This window comes from Cuculus canorus, chromosome 2 (genome assembly GCF_017976375.1).
Source record: "Cuculus canorus isolate bCucCan1 chromosome 2, bCucCan1.pri, whole genome shotgun sequence".
Taxonomy (NCBI): Eukaryota; Metazoa; Chordata; class Aves; order Cuculiformes; family Cuculidae; genus Cuculus; species Cuculus canorus.
Genome location: NC_071402.1, coordinates 51,961,550 through 51,983,608, shown reverse-complemented (window position 1 = coordinate 51,983,608; position 22,059 = coordinate 51,961,550). Strand labels below are relative to the sequence as shown.

At 39.6% G+C, this 22,059-nt stretch overlaps 1 protein-coding gene across 2 annotated transcripts in view; it reads right to left on the bottom strand.

Moving 5' to 3' along the window:
• Positions 1–22,059, bottom strand: part of SMCHD1 (structural maintenance of chromosomes flexible hinge domain containing 1) — an 85,912-nt gene that overhangs the window by 58,552 nt on the left and 5,301 nt on the right. For both annotated transcript variants that reach the window (XM_054059492.1, XM_054059493.1), the window contains exons 2-7: positions 11,844–11,919; positions 11,251–11,412; positions 3,347–3,429; positions 3,115–3,245; positions 1,391–1,505; positions 1,125–1,244 (exon numbers count right to left, since the gene is read on the bottom strand). In XM_054059492.1, the coding sequence (XP_053915467.1) occupies positions 1,125–1,244; positions 1,391–1,505; positions 3,115–3,245; positions 3,347–3,429; positions 11,251–11,412; positions 11,844–11,919 (687 nt within the window). The remainder of the gene's footprint in view (positions 1–1,124; positions 1,245–1,390; positions 1,506–3,114; positions 3,246–3,346; positions 3,430–11,250; positions 11,413–11,843; positions 11,920–22,059) is intronic.

The following is a 22,059-nucleotide window of genomic DNA, read 5'->3' as shown; positions in this document are numbered from 1 at the left end:
TTCACTTGCAATTTTTTTGTTTCAAACTGCATCAGCTTAACTGTCATTTTATATTACCACCACAACACTTCAAATAGTTCATTGTACCACCTTCTTGAATTCTTTACGTATTTATCCCGCTTCTTCTGCTAGCTTCCTTCAACTAATGACTATTAGCTTATTTTCTACTTTTCAATCCCCCCCACTCTCCCGTTTTTAACATCAAATGAGGAAGGAACACATTTCCGCCCTCTATAAAAAACAGTGGTTGTCTGCTTTTGTTTGCAGTTTCTGTTTCTGTGACTCTACATTCTCATCTCTACTGCACACAGATTAAAAATAAAACTTGTATGTTTCTGACAATTCAGTCTTTGTTGCAAGGCAATAACCCAAGACTGGCATAACAAACTTATTCACCTTCTGTTCCTTTCTCATACATACAAAAGGCCTAGAATGCTGACACATCCCACAAGATATGGGCTATAATCAAGGTCTGATTACCTTGTCACACACAGCAACCACGTATGCTCATCTGCACCCTTTGCTATATGTACCTCCTTGTTCAAAAATGTGCCAAGAATAGTTATTTTCAGTCGTCCTCCCATATCCTGCAGATTTTTGCTTAAGCTTTACTTCTTCATGGAAACCATCAGGACAGTTCATTTTCATTTTTACCCAAATAGTCAATTCCTTTTACAAAATTTGTGAAGATCCGTGAAACCACTGGGTTTTGTTGATGTGGCTGGACTTTTCTTCCATATGCAGTTCAGTTCTTCAAGTACTTCTACATAAGCATAGTTTGTTTCCCTAATTTATTCCTTACTACCTCAGAGAACAGACGTTTTTACATATGATTCATATAGAACAAAACAGTTGCTGTTCTTAGAGAAGTATTTTAAAATATTTTTCTTAACTTCATATGTTAAACTATATGGCATTTCTGTTCTTTAAGCTAAACTGAAAAAACAATTGCAAAAAGTCCTACAATAGTGTCTTCAAGTTTCCCATTACAACCTTCTACACTCCAGAGTGCAAATGATTAATAAGATATTAACAGATAAGTATTACAAGAATATTACACAGTGATATCACATGAACCTGGGAAAAGCTTCAATTAAAAAAAAGAAAGCATTAAAGCTATTTACCTTTCTGTTTCGAATGAATCCACTATAAATTGCTTCTTTGTTTTTCTCCTTCTTTTCAAAATCCTCTTTAGAAAGGACAAGTTCATGAACATCTTGAGAATCTGTTGGTTTGCTTATCATCTGTTGTCATTACAGAAACAGTATTTAAAATAAGATTTAAAATGAACATAATGAAATAGTTCAATGCTGTGATTAAACAATAGGACAATAACAAGCCGAATATGTAAAGCATTTTAAAATAGAGTTAAAGATTGACATTTACTTACTCTGGCAGACTGTCCAACGAAGAATACTGCTTGTTTGCCTCCAACTCCAAAATAAGAGATATCACTGTTTAAACTACGAGGCACTGGCAAAGGACGTACATATCCTGAATGATCACTGAAGGTAAATAAAAGTGGCTTTAATAAATTTTCTGAAGGCAAATGTAATTCAAAAAAAGAAGAAACTTCTGATCTAAACAGCTTGCATTAAATTCTTCCTGCAGTCACTTTGTTCATTAATCTCTCACTTTATACCTATTATAATGGCAACATGAAATTGTACATACCTAAAATTCTTGACGTATTTATCTTCATAATAGAGTAACTCTAAGTCACCTTATAAGACAGTTCTGTCCCTTCTAGTAAATCTTAGTCATACAAGCTCAACCGCTTCATTTGAATAACTCTTTTGTTTATTACTATCTATGTACAACATTTTTACATTGAAGTTCAGATGAAAGACAAGAAACACTTGGCAAGGAGAATCTAACACAAGAACTACTACTCTGAAAAAACTTTACTCTATTGTTAACTCTGCAATAGGGACATGATCAACAGGTCTGTGTGATAGGTACTGTGGTAACAGCAATAATAAGAGTTTTAACAGTAGAAGGTAAAAGGCAAATCCCCTCAGTGCTTTCCCTTTGACCATGGCAAGACATTAACTATGAAGCTTTTACAAATGAAAATGGATTACAAAGCAAGTCTGATTTTTCTGACATCAGAAATACTTTTGAGTCAAATTGGGTAATAATATCATCTAACTATTAAACACAGTCTTGGAGAGAGATACAAATGCGACCAGTAATTAAACTCCATGTATTTAAGTCAGCTTTGGTAGATTTAGTCTTACCTAGCTTAAGTAAATTACAGGACAAACATTTGGTTTTAAATCATAGCAATTCTAAATGAAAACAAGGTGTAGATAGGTATCCTGGTATAATTCACAGCTATCTTCACACTGAATGCTATCAACTCAGAGTTTAAACCTGTAGCTTAAAAATACTGTGCATTTCTACTGTTACTAAATTAACCTACAGCAACTTCAGAAAGCAGTGAATTTCTTTACAAATGATGAGACAACCCAGAATCACTTTTAATGCTCTTATCTTCAGCTGTTTGATAGGTACTAGTTGTCCTATTTGGAGATGCTTCCAATACAAAAAAATCCCTACTCATATATACCACCACTTTCCACTGCCCCATTATTTTTTAGACTAGTTTACAATAGGACAAATTAATCAGGATTGAGATTGTGATTCTCATCCTCACATCTACTGTCTTAGGCTTAAGGTATTTAAAAAGTGATCAAAGCTCAAGAACTGTAAGAAAAAAGAAGAAGAAAACCCAAATCCTGTATCCATTATTCCAGAAGCATAACAGACATTGAATGCATCTCTTAATGCACTACTGAAAGGCTTTCAGGTAACAGTTGAATACACTATAAAAAAATCTCAGCAGAACAGAGAATGCCCCTAACTGGATGTAGGCAAGTCAAAGACAGCTTAGAAAAGACCATGAGAAAAGAAAATGTTATCATAGTATCATAACATTAGAAGAGTAGTTTTGTGTTACGATGCTTCTGTCTTCTACCTACAAAAAATGTGTCTATTTATATGCAGTCATAGAATGACAGGTTTTAGCTAAGCGTCAATATAGAGGCGGCTTGATATTCTGTGAGCCTTTGCAGAGTTTGCTAATTGTAAAAATGATTAAAACTTTCTAACCTCTCGAAGTCACCTTGTCTTGTAAACTTTGACAATCTATATACAGCCCAGTTGTTAAGCTGTTTAGAAGTCATTCCTCTTCCGTTATCCAACACAGCAACAGCAGGTTTTCCTTGAGAGTCATCAAATAACTGTTTTGGGGAAAAAATAACAAAAACCAAAGAAGGACCAGAAAAGAAAAAAACGCTAATGCAAACTACACATGAAAGGAAGTGGAATATTTCTATCTTACCAATTTTATCTGTATGCTCCGAACACCAGTATTTCGGGATGTAGCTGACAGAGAATTGTCAATCAACTCAGCGAGGGCAAACGCTGAAGAAATTGAAGTAAAATAACCCTATTAAAATCTTGTTCTCTACAGACAGCACTCAGAAAACAAATACTCACAGTAGTTTCTCCTGAGCAACTAGGGTAACATTTCCTAAACACAGACAAGACTGAAGCACTTTCAGTACCGTAAAAACAACACAATATCTTGACTGAAAAAACAACCCCCAAAACGTACATATACTTTATAATTTGTTTCATCACTGAATTTCACACATCTCTGTTAACGGTAAGAACACAATTACTGGAAGTACCTAGGAGTAGTGATTAACTAATAGGCTCATTACCACAGACAAACTTGTCCTTCTCTATGATTAAAAATGTATCTGTATGATTCGTATGAAAGTCTGAAGTATGCAAAATATGACTTTGACTTGTTAAAATATTAAGGAAAGAACTCATTGAAAAAAAATGAATGGAAATGTTGCACAACTTCCAAAAGAGCAAATTATTTGTTAACAAAAAGAACACAAACTGTAAAAATAGTTGAAGAATGTGGTGAATGGTAAACGGTAAACACAACCAAAGTTCTGTCAGATACGTGGCAATACACAGCAGAAATAGTAAACCAGACTACTTGGCATAAGTTTGCAGTTTCTAAACATTAATTAGGTAAGGACTCCAAGTGTTGAAATTAAGATATCTTCTGTTTTTTTAAACTTTAATGAAAAATTGCATTTATTTAGGACAAAACCATCATTCTGAGAAAAATATATCAAGTTTGGATTAATTCCCTCCAGTTGATCAACCATAGTGAATTGACTTTTCCATTCAGTCTGTTGGATAAGCAAGTTTTATTCCCAACAATTTGCAAGGTGCTTACATTGGCCATAAGCTTCAGACACGCAAAATAAATCCCTTGAATACTGGTATGTTGTAACATCGGTGAAGCATGTGGCATTTTCCATCAAGTTGTTTTTGAAGTATAAAAGCAGTTCTCAGTTTCTTTGCAACTTTCTTTATTGCTGACAACAACAGTTGAGCATCAGTTATGTGACCTATACTTGCTATCACATATCAAAGAACAACGGCCCTTCATCAACACATAAAACTGGCCAGGCATGCCCTTAGAGATGTTGTAAATAAGGAGGCATCAGCTGTGGTACGCTTACAAATGCTCAAAATTGCTATTGCTTTAACAGTTAGTTCTTGTACATAATAAACAAAAGCAGACAGATAGCTCAGTATAGCTGTTTTTCAAATATCAATTACTAGTATGTTGCAGTTTCACAAATTACCTCACTAGGGTCTCGAAGAATGAGAACTAGTAACACAGTAGAAAAAAAATATACCAGTATTGTCACAGATTCATTGAGATTGGAAAAGACCTCTAAGATCATCCAGTTCAACCATAAGGCCAACACCACCATGCCTGCTAAATCGTGCCCTGAAGCACCACATCTACATGTTTTCTGAATGCCTCCAGGAACGGAGACTCCACCACTTCCATGGGCAGCCTCTTCCAGTGCTTCACCACCCTTTCAGTAAAGAAATTTTTCCTAATATCCAATCTAAACCTCCCCTGGTGCAACTTGAGGTTGTTCCCTCTCATCATTACAGAAATGGATGTAGTCTTCTTAGGGTTGAAGAGTTATGACCACAAGTAGTACCAAAACTTCTGAACCATTTTAAAAGCTCTTGTGGTAGAAATATGAACATATGCAGTACATTCAGAGCAGGAATCCTTTTCCCAGGCAGAGTACAGAAAAGATCAAGAATTGACTTAAAATGTGTATGAAAATTTTCTTACAAACTCCCAAAGCTTGTTCACTCTCGTTTACAGGATGATTTAGAGCACCCTACCAAACTGCTTTAGCAATAACATAAGAGAAGTTTGGGGTTTTTTTAGTAATAAAGCAATCAGGCTTCAAAAAGACAACACTGAAATCTCCTATCTAAATCACTTTTCTGAACCATGAATAAATATGTTGCAGGCTTCGGGGCAACAGTACACTGGCACAGAAAATAGCAAATGAACATTGATGGTACTGCCAGATAGACGCAAACAAAACTTCAAAATGTTTTTAAACTACAGTAAGTTGTCAAGAAACTTTGACATCTAGGCCCACAGACATTGACAGATATGATCAAAGTCTTTTCCTCTCCTGTGGATATAATTCCTTCCCATTTCAGACATATTTATGTTCCAGAAATATTGTCATAGATGCTGCTACACATCACATTCAACCCACATTATAAAATGCAATATTTTTACAGATGGATGACAGATTTTGACCTTGATACAGAATCTCTGTATAACACATTCTAGTTTGAGGTAAAGTACAATCAGTTTTCTGACTTCAATTAAGTCTCATCTAAGTAACTTCATTTTCTGAAACGTAACACTTCAAGACAGTGTTTCTCTCTAGAAGTGATAATACAAGGCACTAGCACGCTGAAAGACCACTGCTTTTACTTAACTCCTGTAGAAACCACGGCCGCTCTTTAGCTGCTGAAATGCCGTGTGTGAAAGGGGAGGGAAAGGATTGCACCTGCAGGGAGGGGCAGACAGGACAGGTGACTCTAAAGTGACCAAGAGAAAATTATGTGAACATTTATAGGAAGTGCAGTATTGAATGATTTCATAAAGGTCTTATGAGATGTAACAGTTCCTTCTGCCAAACCATTTGATTACAATGCTGTCTATAACTATGAGAACAGAATGAGAGTTGGATTGCTAGGCATATACCGTGGAATTTCTCCAATGCAGAAGAGTTACAGTCCTCAGTATATATTATAATATCATATTCTTTTGAATTGTGTTGATGATAACTAGACATAGCACCAGTGCTGAATGGGATGATCACATCTCCACCTCTGTTAGTAACACCTCTGGGAGTGCAGCCCAGGATTTGATTTCCCTGTGTTGCTGCAGTGGTGCTCTGCTGAGTCATGTTCAGCTTGTTGTCCACCAGCACCTCCAAGTCAGCCAGGCTGCTTCCCAGCCACACAGATCTGAGCCTGTCTTGGGCCCTTTGGTTTTGTCATTCCAGGTCCAAGACTTTGCACCTGTCTTTGTTAAACTTCATATTGTTCCAGGTGTCTCTGTAAGACAGCTCTCCCTTTTGATGTAATGTGCCAGTTTTGGCTGGCGTAGGGCTAATTTTCTTCACAGTAGCTGGTAAGGGGTTATGTTTGGATTTGTGCTAGGGAAACAGAGTTGATAACAGAGATATTTTTGTTATTGCTGAGTAGTGCTCATACAGACTCAAGACCTTTTCTGCTTCCTACACTATCCCACCACTAAGTAGGCTCAGGGTGCATGAGAACTTGAGGGGTGACATGGCTGAGACTGCTGACCCCATCTGACCAAAGGGATATTCCATACCACATGATATCATGCTCAGCATATAAAGCTGAGGGAAGAAGAAACAAGGAGGGGGGATGTTTAGAGTCATGACATTTTGTCTTCCCAAGTAAATGTCACACGCGATGGAGTCCGGCTTTCCCAGAGATGGCTGAACATCTTCCTGCAGATGGGAAGCAGTGAATGAATTCCTTGTTTTGCTTTGCTTGCGTGCATGGCTTTTGCTTAAATTATTGAACTGTCTTTATCTCAGCCCATTAGTTTTATCACTTTTACTCTTCTGATTCTCTCCCCAACTGCAGCAGCAGAGAGTTAACAAGCAGCTGTGTGGTGCTTAGTCGCTGGCTGGGGTTAACCCATGACAGGTGTACACCTCACTATCCAGTTCAGCATCATCAGTGACACTGATAAAGTCACAACAAAGTATGTCATTCTACTGCTTTTGTACTTATTTCTCTTGTAGTCTCCATCCAATACCAAAAAACACAGCTTTTAACAACAAATAACTTCAGTCCCCTGAACCCAAGATGACAGTAGAAGAAATAATATGAAACATTTCCAAGAAAAAAAAAAACCAGACAGACAAAATAAGTAAAAAAGTCAAGCAGACAGAGATCAGAGTAGCCTAAGATAACATGCTGCTAACCAGCTACTTCAGCATGACTTCAGTACCCATAACCTACCTTCCAGTAAGCCAGTGTATTTACTGAAACACTACACAGGAGCTAGGGGCATGATTTTACTTTCAGAAAGAAGTACTACTGTTCAGCTTGAAGATATAACACCATAGCACAAATACAATCATGAGGTATGATTCCTGCCAGCTTCATACATTTATATTCTCTAAATGAACAGCTCCACTGTTAACAGCGCTCTGCTATGTAATGAACAATCTTACTACCATGAAGAGTAGAGGGAAGAAATAAAAAAGCTCAACATACAAAGAAAAGGAAAATGTAGGTTTGACAGACACAACTCACCCCAATTATCTAGCAATCCTTATTGACCTATACCTTTGTGGCTCTCTCTTTTACTTTGCACACTTTTGGTACTTTGTTCCTGTGTTATTATGTTCTTGCCCTTGGGGAACACATTTAATGGTTGCCCTAGATGGCTCACAACAGCTGGTTATCTACAAGGCCTACTTCCTCAAAGAACAAGAGTAGCTCGTTCCAACATGCAGACACTCAATAAGTTTGGCAGAAGGCCAGAACTGAAGAGCAAGACTCCTCACCAAGCTCATATACTGATGGAAGACAGGGCTGCTTTTAATCTACTCATCCTCCAGACTGTATTGATATTGGGGACTGCTGTGACCCAGGTGCAGGACGTTGCATTTGGCCTTATTGAACATCATAACATTCATATTAGCCCACTTCTCAAGCCTATGAAGGTTTCTCTGGATGGCATCCCTTCCCTCACGTGTCTAACCACTGCACCACTCAGCTTGACATCATCCACAAACTTTCTGAGAGTACACTTAATAATGACATCAATTAGTACTGCTCTGAAACGGACCCCTGAGGAACACCATTTAGTCAGGCATGATTGGTCCTTGGTGAAGCGATTTTGTCTGTCTCAAATCACTTCCCTGTCACCTGCATGCTTCCAGGAGGGTCTGTTGCATGACTTTACTAAGCACTGAGGTGAGACTGAGTGGTCCATAGTTCTCAGAGTCCTCCTTTTTAAAATGGGTGTGATGTTTCCCTTTTTCCAGCCCTGAAGACTTTGCCTGACTGCCATGACTTTTCAAATATGATGGAGAGTGGCTTAGTGACTACATCCTCCAGTTCCCATTAGACTCTGGAAATGCATCTCATCAGATCAAATGGAGTTGTACATTCAGGCTCCTTGGATGGTCTTGAGCTTGATCTTCTCCTACGATGAGTGGGACTTCTTTCTCTCATTCCCAACCTTGACAGTTAGGGTTTGGAGAGATTTGGGAAGGACAACTGCAAGTGAAAACTGAGCAAAAAAGTTTAGTACTTTGGTTTTCTCCACGGTAGTTGTCACTAGATCCTCCAATTCCACTGGTCTTCCTTTTCTAAGGTATCCATAGAAGCCCTTATTCCTCTTCACATCCCTTGCCAGATTTAGCTCCAGCTGTGCCTTAGCTTTACTGATCCCATCCCTTTCCATCCTACATTCCCAGACAATATCCCTATATTATTCCCAGGATGCACGCTCCTGCTTCCACTGCACATGCATTTCCCTCTTGTGTTTCAGTTTGACCAGGAGGTTCTTACTCAGCCATGCTAGTATCTTGCCTGATTTCTTTCATATGGGAATCAATAGTTCTTGTGCTCTAGGAGAAAAAACCTTTAAATAGATGCCTCTCTTCTGCTCCTTTATCCACAAGGGCAGTTTCTCAGGGTGTCCCATCCAACAGTCCCTTAAACAACTGAAAGTTTGCTTTCCTAAGTTTTAGAGGCCTTACTACACGTTTTTCACCTAGCCTTTGTTCCTCGAGATCATAAATTCCACCAGGGTGTGATCACTACAGCCCAGGATACTACCAATCTTGACCTTTCCAACAAGTTCCTCTGTGTTGGCAAGCAACAAGTTCGCTAATGCATCTTTTCTGGTTAGGCCTTCTTTCACCTAGGAAAGGAAGTTATCCTCAATGCACTCCAAGAGGCTTCTAGACTGCTTGCAGCTTGCTGTATCACTTTTCCAGGAGATGTCAAGGTGACTGAAGTCCCCAAGCAAGATCAAGGCCTGCAAGTCTGATGCTTCCTGTATTTGAAACAAGAATGCTTCATCGACCTCCTCCTCTTGATCAGACAGGCTGTAGCAAACACACACCACGAGGATTCCTTTGTTGGCCTGGCTCCAATTTTCACTCATAGGCTCTTGACTTGTACCCCTCTGTTTTTCAAGGACAACTTTGTGCAGTCAATCCATTTTTTTATATAGAAGACAACCCTCCCACCTCCCCTTCCTAGCCTGTCCCTCCTGAACAGTTTATAATCACCAATCGCAATGCTGCGATCATGTGAGTTACCCCACCAAGTTTCAGTAATAAGACCTGCTTTCCATCTGGACAGTGGTTTCTAGTTCCTTCTTTTTGTTATCCATGCTGTATGCATTGGTATAGAGACACTTCAGCTGAATTGCTGACTGTCTCACCTTTTTGGTGGAATCTTTTTTGCACGGTTGGGGTCCTTCCTCACTGCTCCAGTAGGTGTGCTCATCTACCCTGGTGCTTGCGACCACACCAGGTATGGCTTTGCAACACAACCGCCAAGTCTGTTAGTTTAAACTGTGATACACTAAGTCAGCCCATCTACCAGTAATTCTTTAAGATGTCTTCCAGCATACGAAGTAGGATCAAAAGGTAAAAGAACCTGCTAACTAGTTCAACATATACAAAAAGACATGGCATTTCACATCACGTGCAATTAAGCTGGGTGCTCAATACCACAAAATATTGTGAATACTAAAACGTCCATTCACTTTCAGAACCACATAAATTAATAGAGAAGGGCAGTCCACGGACAGGAACTCAAAAGTCCGTGAACCAATTTTGTTGCATCTCTGCATGGCCTTTCTGTTCTCCTAGAGTTTCTCAGGCATCTGCCACTGGCTGCTGGTAGGAACAAAGCAGAGATCTAGACAGAATGCTTCAAGAGGTCAAATACATCAATTCCTGTGCACAGAGATATACATATCACTGACCAAACTACTAGTGCACTTTGACCACAGTGTCCCCAAATCTGAACCAGAACAGTGCCTTTGGCAGGATGGGGGACAAATGAAGTGCAGAAAGAGGGAGGGGGCAAAAGGAGAATGGTACTAAAAAATACTGTTGCTATGGATAGACATTGTTGAGATTGTTTCAAAAGAAAAGTCACTGTGAGAATGGTGTAATGCTTGAGTCTTGAATGTCTGCATTTTTTTTTTCTGTGCAGCTATTGAGCCTGCTGTACCTAACAGGTCCATTCTTAAAAAGCAACCATAGCCACAGACAGAATTTTCAGAAAAGCCATAAACAAAACTCTTTGTTTCAATAAAACATTCTGAAGTGTTGGTTACATATTTTATATATTAGTTAGATAAAAACTAACCCAGCATCTTTTTAAAGGAATACTTGTTCTCATTAAGTTAAGCCTTGTAGAACCACAGGTGGGACATCAGACAAAATTCTATGATAGGTCATAAAAAACCTGGTTGCCAAGTTCAAAGTCGGTACAGGAGACAAGAAACTGTTAACACAAACGCTGACCTGTCTCTATGACATCCACAATATTATTATCAAGACTGAAGTAATTTTACTTCTAAATTATACCAGCTTCTTAAAGAGGTATTAAGAGGAGGTATCTCATCTGGATTCTTACATGGCCATTGAGTCATTTTATAAAGAAAAATTTGTATAAAGAACAAGTTTCCCTTTATAGTTAAGACTATTTTTTTGCCAGCTGTAACTAAAACTTAAATTGCTCAGAACCACATATTTACACAAGCATCATTTACATGCAATTATTTTGGCAAGTACTTACGCAAAGGATTTTGCCCTTCACTGGCATAGTACTCATACATCCCACTTTTAACAAGTGTATCATAGTGGGGCAAGAAGTCAATTCGCTCCTTGGTTGCAGAAGGCAGCATTTGATCAACTGACTGTAGCAAATACAAAGTAACTCCATCTTGAACAAGTTCACCTGCAGTGAAGACGAAATATAAAGTATATTGAAGTATTTACTGTACCAATCAACATCTGCTTCCAAAACCAGTAAATTTTCCTAGGCATTGTCTATTCAGCCTCCTTGCAACAATGTTTAGTTTAAAATCTTTTCAAATTTCCAAGCTTAACAATGCAAATTTTCTTAAGTAACAGCTATTTATGTGCCATTTTTCCCTGTAATTTACAGAATTTTTGATGGAAGGTAAAAAATTTCCTTGAGTAACTGTCATAATACTAATTAGCAGTTGGTAAAAACTTATTTGCAGAAGTTAATTTGGTAATAATTCCTGGTAAGCTATTATAGGATTTGTACTTTCTGTTAATTATTGCATGTCAAAGAATCATCAAGCAGTCTTTACAATCAAAGTAAGAAATAGATGTATTTACTTTGCCATCTAAGATACTTACTGAAGTTGCCTTCTGTAATTTCCTTCCTGCTCGTTGTGGTGATAACGAAGTTTTCATCAGTAGTTACGCCAAACGCCTAAAAAAACTGGACGTTAGTCAGTTATGATAACTAAATACTCCATAATGCATTCAGATCATTTAAAAAAAAGCGGTCCTTCAACCCACTTTGCCACAAACCACTGAGAAGGGACTAAATATTTTTCCCGTGTTAACCCAGAAAACAATTTAATTCTAGAACTTAACTTCATTTGCTTCCTCAACTTAGCTAAAACTGTCTACAGCAGTTTCGGTTTTTACCTGCTTCAAATACTTCCAGCGAGCAACAGCAATTTTAAGGAAGAGGAACTGTATTATGGTAATCATCTTGAGGGCTGAGGAACAAGACTGAACAGCTCTACTTCAGACTGCACAAGTGCAACAGCAATAGTCACGATCTAGAGTGTGCCATATTTAATTGTGGCCTTTTGATTAAACCAATCAAATATGTCTTAAATTTGCATACACATTGAAGTATCTGCTCTTCAATTATGTCATACCTTGATAAAATAGAGGTTTCTTTTATTCTTCATCATTAAAACACAGAAGTACACTCTTCTGAATGTAAACAACCTTTGACACTTTGCCACCTCCAACTTTTGAATACGCTTCTGGAGCTTTGGACCTTTTATCCTCTTTTCTATATACATTTATATTGCCTATACATCTGCCCTCATTTTAGCATGCTAGCATCCAACACTAATCGCTTTCTCAAAAAAATAAATAATAGGTATCTGTATTTTCTCCTGCTTTTCCAAGTCTTTGAAACTCAAGTAAAAGTCACCTCTAGTCTCATTTACCTCCATCAACCCCTTTAGTTCTGCAGTCACAACTCTGACAGGTGCTTTCTGCACTTTTAGCCAGACTCTTCCCTTAAGCTCTTGCACTCCCTGTACCATCTTGCCCTCAAAATTTCCCAGAGCTCTTTCTTTCTATCTCTAGTACTCGGAAGCACAAAAATATTCTTGAAGCACTGCCTAAGGTTTATTAGAAGTCTTCATTAGAAGCCTGCTTTCCAACTTTCAGCTACCTTCTCTTTATCTATGATGATGTTAAAGACACAGTTAGTATCCATCAGCAAAGTGAGCAAACTAACATCCTACTGTGTATTGGAGTTTAATGGTTAATATGGACTACCTGAACCGGAGAGTTTTACATTTGAAAGCATAGCTAAGCATCTTTTTCCTCCAGGTATAATTACAGTTTTCCCCTGTTTTCTCTACCTTCCAAAAGCTCTTCTGCTCTCAAAAACCTCATGAAGAGTGCAATATTTAGTTTAAGACAGCAAGAAGTTAGAATAATGTTAGTGCACACACAAGACAGCAGCCTGCTAACCAAGCAGGGGCAGCCTCCTCCTTCTGGTCCTCTTCCCCATTCCATGGGTGAGCCTCAACTAAGCCAACTGCAACTGCCTTGCAGGCAGAGCTATACCGCTTTTCCTGGGCGAGTCCAGCATTACTGTATCTTCTGGCAGCAAGCCCTTTCCACTTCGCTCCAAACAGCTGCCATTTCAAGATAAGCTACTAGGCAGGTTCATGAACCGAGTTCAGTAAAGCTAACTGAAGATAATCTGTTGTTCTTGTCCTTGCAGGAATTTAAGAGGCTTCATCCTTTGAAAACTTCAATGAACTTTGAAAAGATCTCAGTGTGAAAGTTTCTCTTATAAGACCTATTTGTTTCACTTCATTCTTCCCTCTGTGCTATACTCTTAAGTTATGCCAGCCCCTCTCTTCCCACTATGGCAGGGAGCATAGAGGTGGCTGCAGTTGTCAGATTACGTGGATGTGGTCTCCAGGAAGATGAACTTCAAAAAAAGTGAGCGTACAGGGTAATTTACTTCAACAGCTGAGGATGTTTCATTTGATTCTGATAAAAAAAGTTTGGTCAAATGTTTTATTTCTCATTAAGATTCTCACATCTAAGAGACATCATGGTCTTTTGTTGACTTGATGTAAAATTTAGGTATCACTGCTGAGCCTCTTTCAGGCTGCCATTGTGTCCTTTTTCAAATAAGCAATGAAGATGCACCCAGTTTTTGACTCAGAAGATTCACGTGATAACCTAGCAGTATGTTCATAAATCTGTTGGTTGTTCTTTTGCTAATTGTCCTGATGCACATTCATGATTTAGGTTTTGATGTCATCAACATCTTGAAGAGCACAGCAGAATCGCCATACTCAGAAATGCCTCTGCACATTCGCAGTGAAAGTACATTTGGAAGTTATTGTGTTAAAAGAGCTAAGCAGAAAGCTTTGTATTTTTGGATACAAAAGAAAAGATTTTTTGGGAAAAGCAGAGACAAGCTGCAAATTAATCCACAAAGTAGAAGAAAGAAATAATAACAGTTGTACGTTCTCTGAAAGAGAGCTAGACATATGAAAAGACAGGGATTCCTGTAACTACTGGTTACACATGATCACTACAAGCAAAGTTGAAAACATTGGAACAACAAACAGTTACATGTGGAGAAAAAAAAAAGCCACCTAAAATGTACAGAAAACTACATCAATGAACCAAATTTTGAACAGTCTAGGGAACCATAGATGTTCACTAAGAGACATTTAAAATGTTTGCTAAGCCACACTTGAAAGTATACTGAGCATACACTGCAAGGTTTTGATACCAGAGGGTTGCAGTTGTGACCAGTGGGGAAGGAGGCCACAAACTGCCTTGAGACAGTCAGCCAGTGCTAGACAGCTCTCAAACTGATGGAAAAAATCCCACTGTATGCCAAAATTTTAAACATAAGGGCACAGAGAATCATAGAATCACTAGGTTGGAAGGGACCCACTGGGTCATCAAGTCCAACCATTCCTAACACTCCCCAAACCACGCCCCTCAGCACATAGTCCACCCTTTCCTTAAACACCTCCAGGGAAAGTGACTCAACCACCTCCCTGGGCAGCCTCTGCCAGTGCCCAATGACCCTTTCCGTGAAAAATTTTTTCTTGATGTCCAGCCTGAACCTCCCCTGGCAGAGCTTCAGGCCATTCCCCCTTGTCCTGTCCTCAGTCACTTGGGAGAAAAAGCCAGCTCCCTCCTCTCCACAACCTCCTTTTAGGTACTTGTAGAGAGCAATAAAGTCTTCCCTCAGCCTTCTCTTCTCCAGGCTAAACAACCCCAGCTCTCTCAGCCGCTTCTCATAAGACTTGTTCTCCAGCCCCTTCACCAGCTTCGTTGAGGCTCTGGAGCGTGTCCAGAGAAGAGCAACATCCTTCTTGTGGTGAGGGGCCCATTACTGAACACAGTACTCATGGTGCAGTCTCACCAGTGCCGAGTACAGAGGGAGAATAACCTCCTTGGACCTGCTGGTCACACCGTTTCTGATACAAGCCAAGATGCCATTGGCCTTCTTGGCCACCTGGGCACACTGCTGGCTCATGTTCACTCGGCTGTCAACCAATATCCCCAGGTCCTTCTCCTCTAGGCAGCTTTCTAGCCAGACTTCTCCTAGTCTGTAGCACTGCATAGGGTTGTTACGCCCCAAGTGCAGGACCCAGCATTCGGCCTTGTTAAACCTTATGCCATTGGTCTCAGCCCAGTGGTCCAGCCTGTTCTGATCTCTTGGCAGAGCCTCCCTACCCTCTATCAGATCCATGCTTCCACCCAGCTTAGTGTCATCTGCAAACTTGCTGAGGGTGCACTCAATGCCTTCATCCAGGTCACTGATAAAGACATTGAACAGAGTTGGACCCAGTACCGAGCCCTGAGGAACCCCACTTGTAACTGGCATCCAGCTTGAGTTAACTCCATTATACCACCACTCTCTGGGCCCGGACATTCAATCAGTTTTCAACCCAGGAGAGTGTACGCCCATACAGGCCAGAGGCTGACAGTTTCTGAAGCAGAATGCTGTGAGAAACTGTGTCAAAGACTTTACTGAAGTCCAAGAAGACTACACGCACAGCCTTTCCCTCATCCAGTAGTCGAGTCACTTTGTCATAGAAGGTGATCAGGTTAGTTTGGCAAGACCTGCCTTCCGTGAACCCGTGTTGACTGCGCCTGATCACCCTGTTCTCTTGCATGGGCTTCATGACAGCACTCAAGTTCACCTGTTCCATGACTTTCCCTGGCACTGAGGTCAGACTGACAGACCTGTAGTTCCCTGGATCCTCCCTGCAACCCTTCTTGTAGATGGGTTGCTTCTGATCAAACATACTGGGGAAGAAATAGAGGAGACAAACAAGAAGCCACAGAGGAAACACATCAGAGGAGACATGGTGAAGGACAGCACTGGAGACACATTGAATGGAGGTACTCCATGCCACAGCACCAGTAATCACAAACGTGTTGGGGTCCATAAGAGCAGGGAATTTTCCCTCTCTGTCCTCCTACTCAGACAGAGCTGTGGCCTGTGGACAACCCCCCAGACATGAATAAAACCACTTAAGAGCATAGAGAAGGATAAGCAGCACAGGGAAATCTTGCACATGTCCTTGACCTCTCATGCCACCTGTTGCCTCATCAAGGGTACTGGGACTGACTGAGCACTATGCACGGGGAAAACAAAGGAAGCTTAGACCAGAAACCAGGGAAAAGTGTGACAGAAGATAAGCTTTGAAAAGGCATTTCCCTAAGTGTTTGTTTAACTGCCTCCCCCCAATCAATAATCAAAAGTTTTTGTTAATTGGCAACAAATTATAATTAAGAAAAATTACCAGAGTCAAGTCTGGTCTGCCCACAGCAGAGTGTCAGTCATATCTATGAAATGATGCATAAGCCAAAATGTTGTCTCTGTCCAAACAAAAGAAATGCATTCTTTATAAATTAAAGGCTCAGTCTGGAGCACCGCCTATGTTTCATGGTAAATGAATAAAGCTAGTAGGTCTCAATTTGTTAGTGGTTGCTCATGACACGAGACTAATGCAATGCTGAGAAGTAAGAGTTTGAAAAAGCCAAATGAATGCCAGATGCCCAAGAAGCTTTCAGCAGAGCAAGTTACAGGTATTATACATGAAAATGCGAATGAACTGCAATCTCTCAAGTCCTTAAATCTCAGTCAAGAAGGAAGGTTCAATTTATATACTTGCCTCAGTCACAGGCTTTATCAACTAAAAACCCCCAAACCAAAACACAAGCCCATAAATCACAAACAGCTCCTCAGTAGCTAAAACTCCTTCAAAGAAGCCTCAGTTTCCTTTCTCTTTCACGTGTTGGCACACAAGCACCAAAGCAAATTTTGCTGCTCTTTGATCTGAACACAAGCTGTGAGGCCTAACTGACTACTAAGCCAACTACAACACTCAGGTGAACATCATTTCATGTCTAGATTTACCAGCTGCCTCAGAAAAGTGTTCAACAACCAAATATTCAACTTTGCGTGTATACTTGCTTGCAATAATATGGATAGGCTTGAGGTGGGAAGTGAAGGAGAAATAAAACTGTCTTCTGTAGCTTTCTGTAACTTTGTCTGTGATTAACTGAATGTTCCATGCTATCTGCCAATTTATCACCTGAAACATTGGTGGAGAAGAGAAGCTCTGGGGAGACCTTATAGCAGCCTTCCAGTACCTGAAGGAGGCCTACAAGAAAGCTGGGAAGGGACTTTTTACAAGGGCATGTAGTGATAGGATGACAGGGAATAGCTTTCAGTTGGAAGGGGGAGATTTAGATCAGGCATTAGGAAGAAATTCTTCATGATGAGGGTGGTGAGATACTGGAACAGGTTGGCCAGGGAAGCTGTGGATGCCCCTTCCCTGGCAGTGTTGAAGGCCAGGTTGGATGGGGACTCTGGCAGCCTGGTCCAGTGGAAGATGTCCCTTCTCATGGTAGGGGGTTTGGAACCGGATGGGCTTTAAGGTCCCTTCCAACCCAACCCATTCTATGGTTATATACATATATTTTTTTTTATATATATATATATATATAGCCATTAGCTATTTAACTTTATGCCACATTAAAAAGAACTATCATTCCAAACTGAGGTAAGTCTATTAGATTCACAAATGGATGAAAGTATAAAACACATTTAAGGATAAGGATTTTATTCTCAAATCACAGACTTTCAAACCAATAACTGTCTTTGAGTAGCATTTATGGATACTGAGATATCATCTCTCAATTACTCATACAACTAGAAATCAAGGCCATTCATAGAAATTACTGAATACAAAAGGTAGAATACAAACAGATTACCTGAAGACAAAGGCCTTGATGAAACTAATTGAGAACAACAGTACATAACTCATAAGAGTGCTAACCAGATAAACTTTACCAGTCCAGTGTTGGGTAAGCTAGACTTAACATGATGACAATCCACGGAGGATCTGGTAGTGAAGACCTGGTACTGTGCACTCATGGTAGCAGAGCAAGTATGGTAACACTCATCTTTAGGTAAGCTCATTCAGATTACAATTACTGTCAGAACACAAATGTGTATCATCTTTGGGCACCAACAGTAAGGGGGTGCAAAAATCTCTAGAAAAGCAGGTGCATTCAAAGACAGAAAGAGCTCAAAGTAAAGAGCTGTATATTACAGAAACATAGTATAACTCATTAGCCCACGTCTTCTGGGCAAACACTTGCTAAAGCCAACCTACCAACAAAAGCCAGCAATGAACACTAGTGTTCCGAAACATTTTCCAACCATCCTTCATTGACAGAGCAATCTCCATTTAAGAAATTACTTACAGAAGGTAACCCTTGCAGAAGTTAAAGTGCTTGCTCTGTCCTACTTAAAAGTTTCAGTACTTTCAGAAGTGCAACTGATACACTTCTAAATATTTACAAAAAGATATCAATGAAAAGCATTAAGAAGTGAATAGATGGTTCACAGAAACACTAAGAACATTGCTATGTCTCACAAGATCCAGTAGTCTTTATGTGGCGTCTTAAAGTAAAGGTTTATCATAATTTTGGTGGAAAAAGAGAGAAAAAGAAGAGAGGGAAATTTCATGACAGAAGCTCTCTACAGAAGCTGCATACATAAATCTATGAGATCTGGTCCAGAACAATGAGTTAACTCAATCAGATTTTCAAGATTTGCAAGATTTAACCGGTGGAAAGAAGCTGGGGACCCTAGAATTTATGCAAAGAACATATCGTCATTAGTAGCTTTGTTCAGAGTCTGGACAAATACAGGAGCTTTCACCACATCTTCACAAAGCCATCATGTCTAGAAACACGAGTGCAGCTGTCAACCAAAACTTTGACATCAACTCCATACAGCTTCCACCAAGTAAATACTTTAACAACCAATGCCATACAAACTAACAAGAATTCAGATGCTGCTCTGCAAAAGCAAAAAATACTTTGTCATATCTAAGAAGTTGCACCCAGATGCCTAATACTGAAGGAAGGCAGATACTCTGCATCTAACTGTATTGCCAGTCTCCTGTCTCAAGAATCGTTTATTTTGCTACACAAACAAATATGCTTACTTTCTCTCAGCTTTATGAAAAGAAATTAAGTCTCAGGGAGTAGCAGGTTAATACCACGCCTTCAGGCATTCACGCATTTTCAACCTGAGATCATTACATACTGCAACCAGATTTAATTCCATTATTTTTTCAAGATTTGCATTCTCCTTTGACTCACAAGTACCAAGTTACATCTAAAGGCATTCTCTTATGCCGCAGGAAGATGTTCACAGCAGAAACAGTTCCAACAGCTTAATGTATTTCTAGCACCCTTGTCAGACATTGCCACTCCCACAGCCCAGTTGGCAGACTGGAAGAATGCATATACATTTTTTGTAGCACCTTTGATGCTACAGGCGAAAAACTAAGTTGCAAGACTAACTGCCAATGAAAGTCCTTTTAAAGCTGAGCCCATAATGAGCTTGAGCCACTGGACATGATACCCATGGAAATGAACACTGCTAGAAACACTGCATCTGCCTGGTCATGCATTCAGGTCTCTAATAGCTTTAACTTCAAAGCAAACACAACATTCCATTTCACCGTAATCTGAACAATTCAAAACTTGCTTATCAAAAGAATCTTTCTGAACTTTCAACACTTCCCTGACACATTTTCAGCACCACAAAGTGGGGAAAGTCTGTCCAAATCAGGTGAACCTATTCAGCACCTTTCTCCTTAAAGTAGTTAGTTGAAACTTGCAAGATGCTAGAAATTCAGCACTTTGGAGTACAACACCCAGAAAAGCACAAACAACATACAAAACTTCCAGAGGCACTGAGATGCCAGAATGCTCTTCCAGAAGCCTATGAGAACTTGTACACTGTCGGTGTAGGAGACATCAGGCACCCAACTTTCTGGACCTCAGACTGTCCAGTTCTCATTGTATCAGCATTTACTGGTCATGTCAAACCATCTGAATGCATGGCAGCAGAGTTAGATCCCTACATGTAAGATAATGAAGTCTCCGATGTGCACACTGAAACTAAGTGTGACAGAGGCATCTCTGAACTCACAGAGAGCTAACATATTATTGGAAAAGACTTTTCTCCAAGGGAACAATCACGTGATGTTCCTATTGCACAGGTTTATAAGAGCACTGACTCAATTATCCTTAACACTCCAAAACACCCACCAGCACTAGTGATAAGGCTTAGGTGTTGACACGTTAAGAAACTATACTTGGAAATTTTTCTTTCACAGGCACTGAATTCAAACACACCAAGCTCTGCTTGGCAGCAGCAGACTTTTCGAACACTATGTCACACATCTGAACGTTGTGTCTAATGGCATTAAAGTACTGACTCCACAATGTCACTACATTTTTGATACAAGAAAACTCTGAAGTTGTTTGTAACCAAGACTTGTCACATCTTGTGATGTATAAGACAGGGCAAGTCTGTATAAGACATGCCAAAAGCTCTGTGAACTACTGAACACTGTGAAGTTGCATGGAAGCAGAAGTCACTGGAGTGTGCAGCATATACAGAAAAGCCATGAAAAGAATGACACTTGTTGCAAACTAGAGTTAACCTCAGCCCATCAGTTAATTACAAAAGCTAAGAAAAAAAGATGGGTTAAAGATTAACATATTTGCCTGAATACTGAAAATATGAAGTATCCTTGCAATTTACTCGATAGGCATGGTTAAGAAGTGATCCATTAAGACAAGTCTTGGAGGAAATTACATAATACTTATTACTCCTAGGAGATACAGACCCTATGATTATGCTCTGTTAAAAAAGGAAAGTGGTTCTTACAAGAAGAACCCACCACACTGTCTAACTTCTCAGAATGTTACACTGCATAAAGTGTATCAATGTCTTCATTCCATTTAGTTACTTGTTTCACGAGGGGAGGTTTAGATTGGAGAGTAGAACAAAATTCTTTAACAAAAAGAGTGTTCAAGCATTGGAACAGGTCAAGTCTCCACCCCTGGAAGTGTTCAAAAAGTGTGTGGACTTGGCACTCTGGAACATGGCTTAGTAGGCATGGTGGTGTTCAGCTAATGGTTGGGCCTGACGATCTTAGAGGTCTTTTCCAACCTTAATAGTTCTATAATTTTTCCAGTCTTCTGAACTTTAGGGGCACTGATCAGATCAGGGGATGTGCTAACACTCTACAGTCAAGTTACTGCTAGTAGTAGCACTTTAATCGTAGAATCACAGCATCATTTAGGTTGGAAAAGACCTTTAAGGTCATTGAGTCCAACTGTAAAGCGAACACTACCAAGTTCACTATGCTGCAAATATCACCAGTGTATTATCTGAGTTATTATCTTGTATGATTTAAGCAATAACGGTATGGGGAGGTTATGCTGGCTTTCAGAAATGGGATTTTTTTTTAGTTTAAGCTTTGTTCAAACATCAACTGTTGCATGCACGTCTACACATGTAAACATCACAGTTTACACCAAGAGAACCTAAATCTCTTAAGAACATGACTTCAGAAGATTACAGCTTTGAGATACAAAGCCTTTACCAAGGTCAATTCTGCAAACACAACCCTTGATTCAAGAACTGGCAGCAGATGTTCCACACCCTTTACAGGTAGTAACTGTTATTACACATTGTACTGTTTTAAATCTTCTAAAAATGAAAATCAAATTGTCCCTGAACTTTCTAACTTCACTGCCTCAGAATTACATAAAGCACTCTTACATTAAATAACGCTTAATCCATCTTCCCCAATATATCAGAAATATATAGAAGAGCATACAAAATTTCAGACCATAGAATCATAGGTTAGGGTTGGAAGGGACCTTAAAGATCATATAGTTCCAGTCGCCCTGTGATGAGCAGGGACATTCCACTATATCAGGC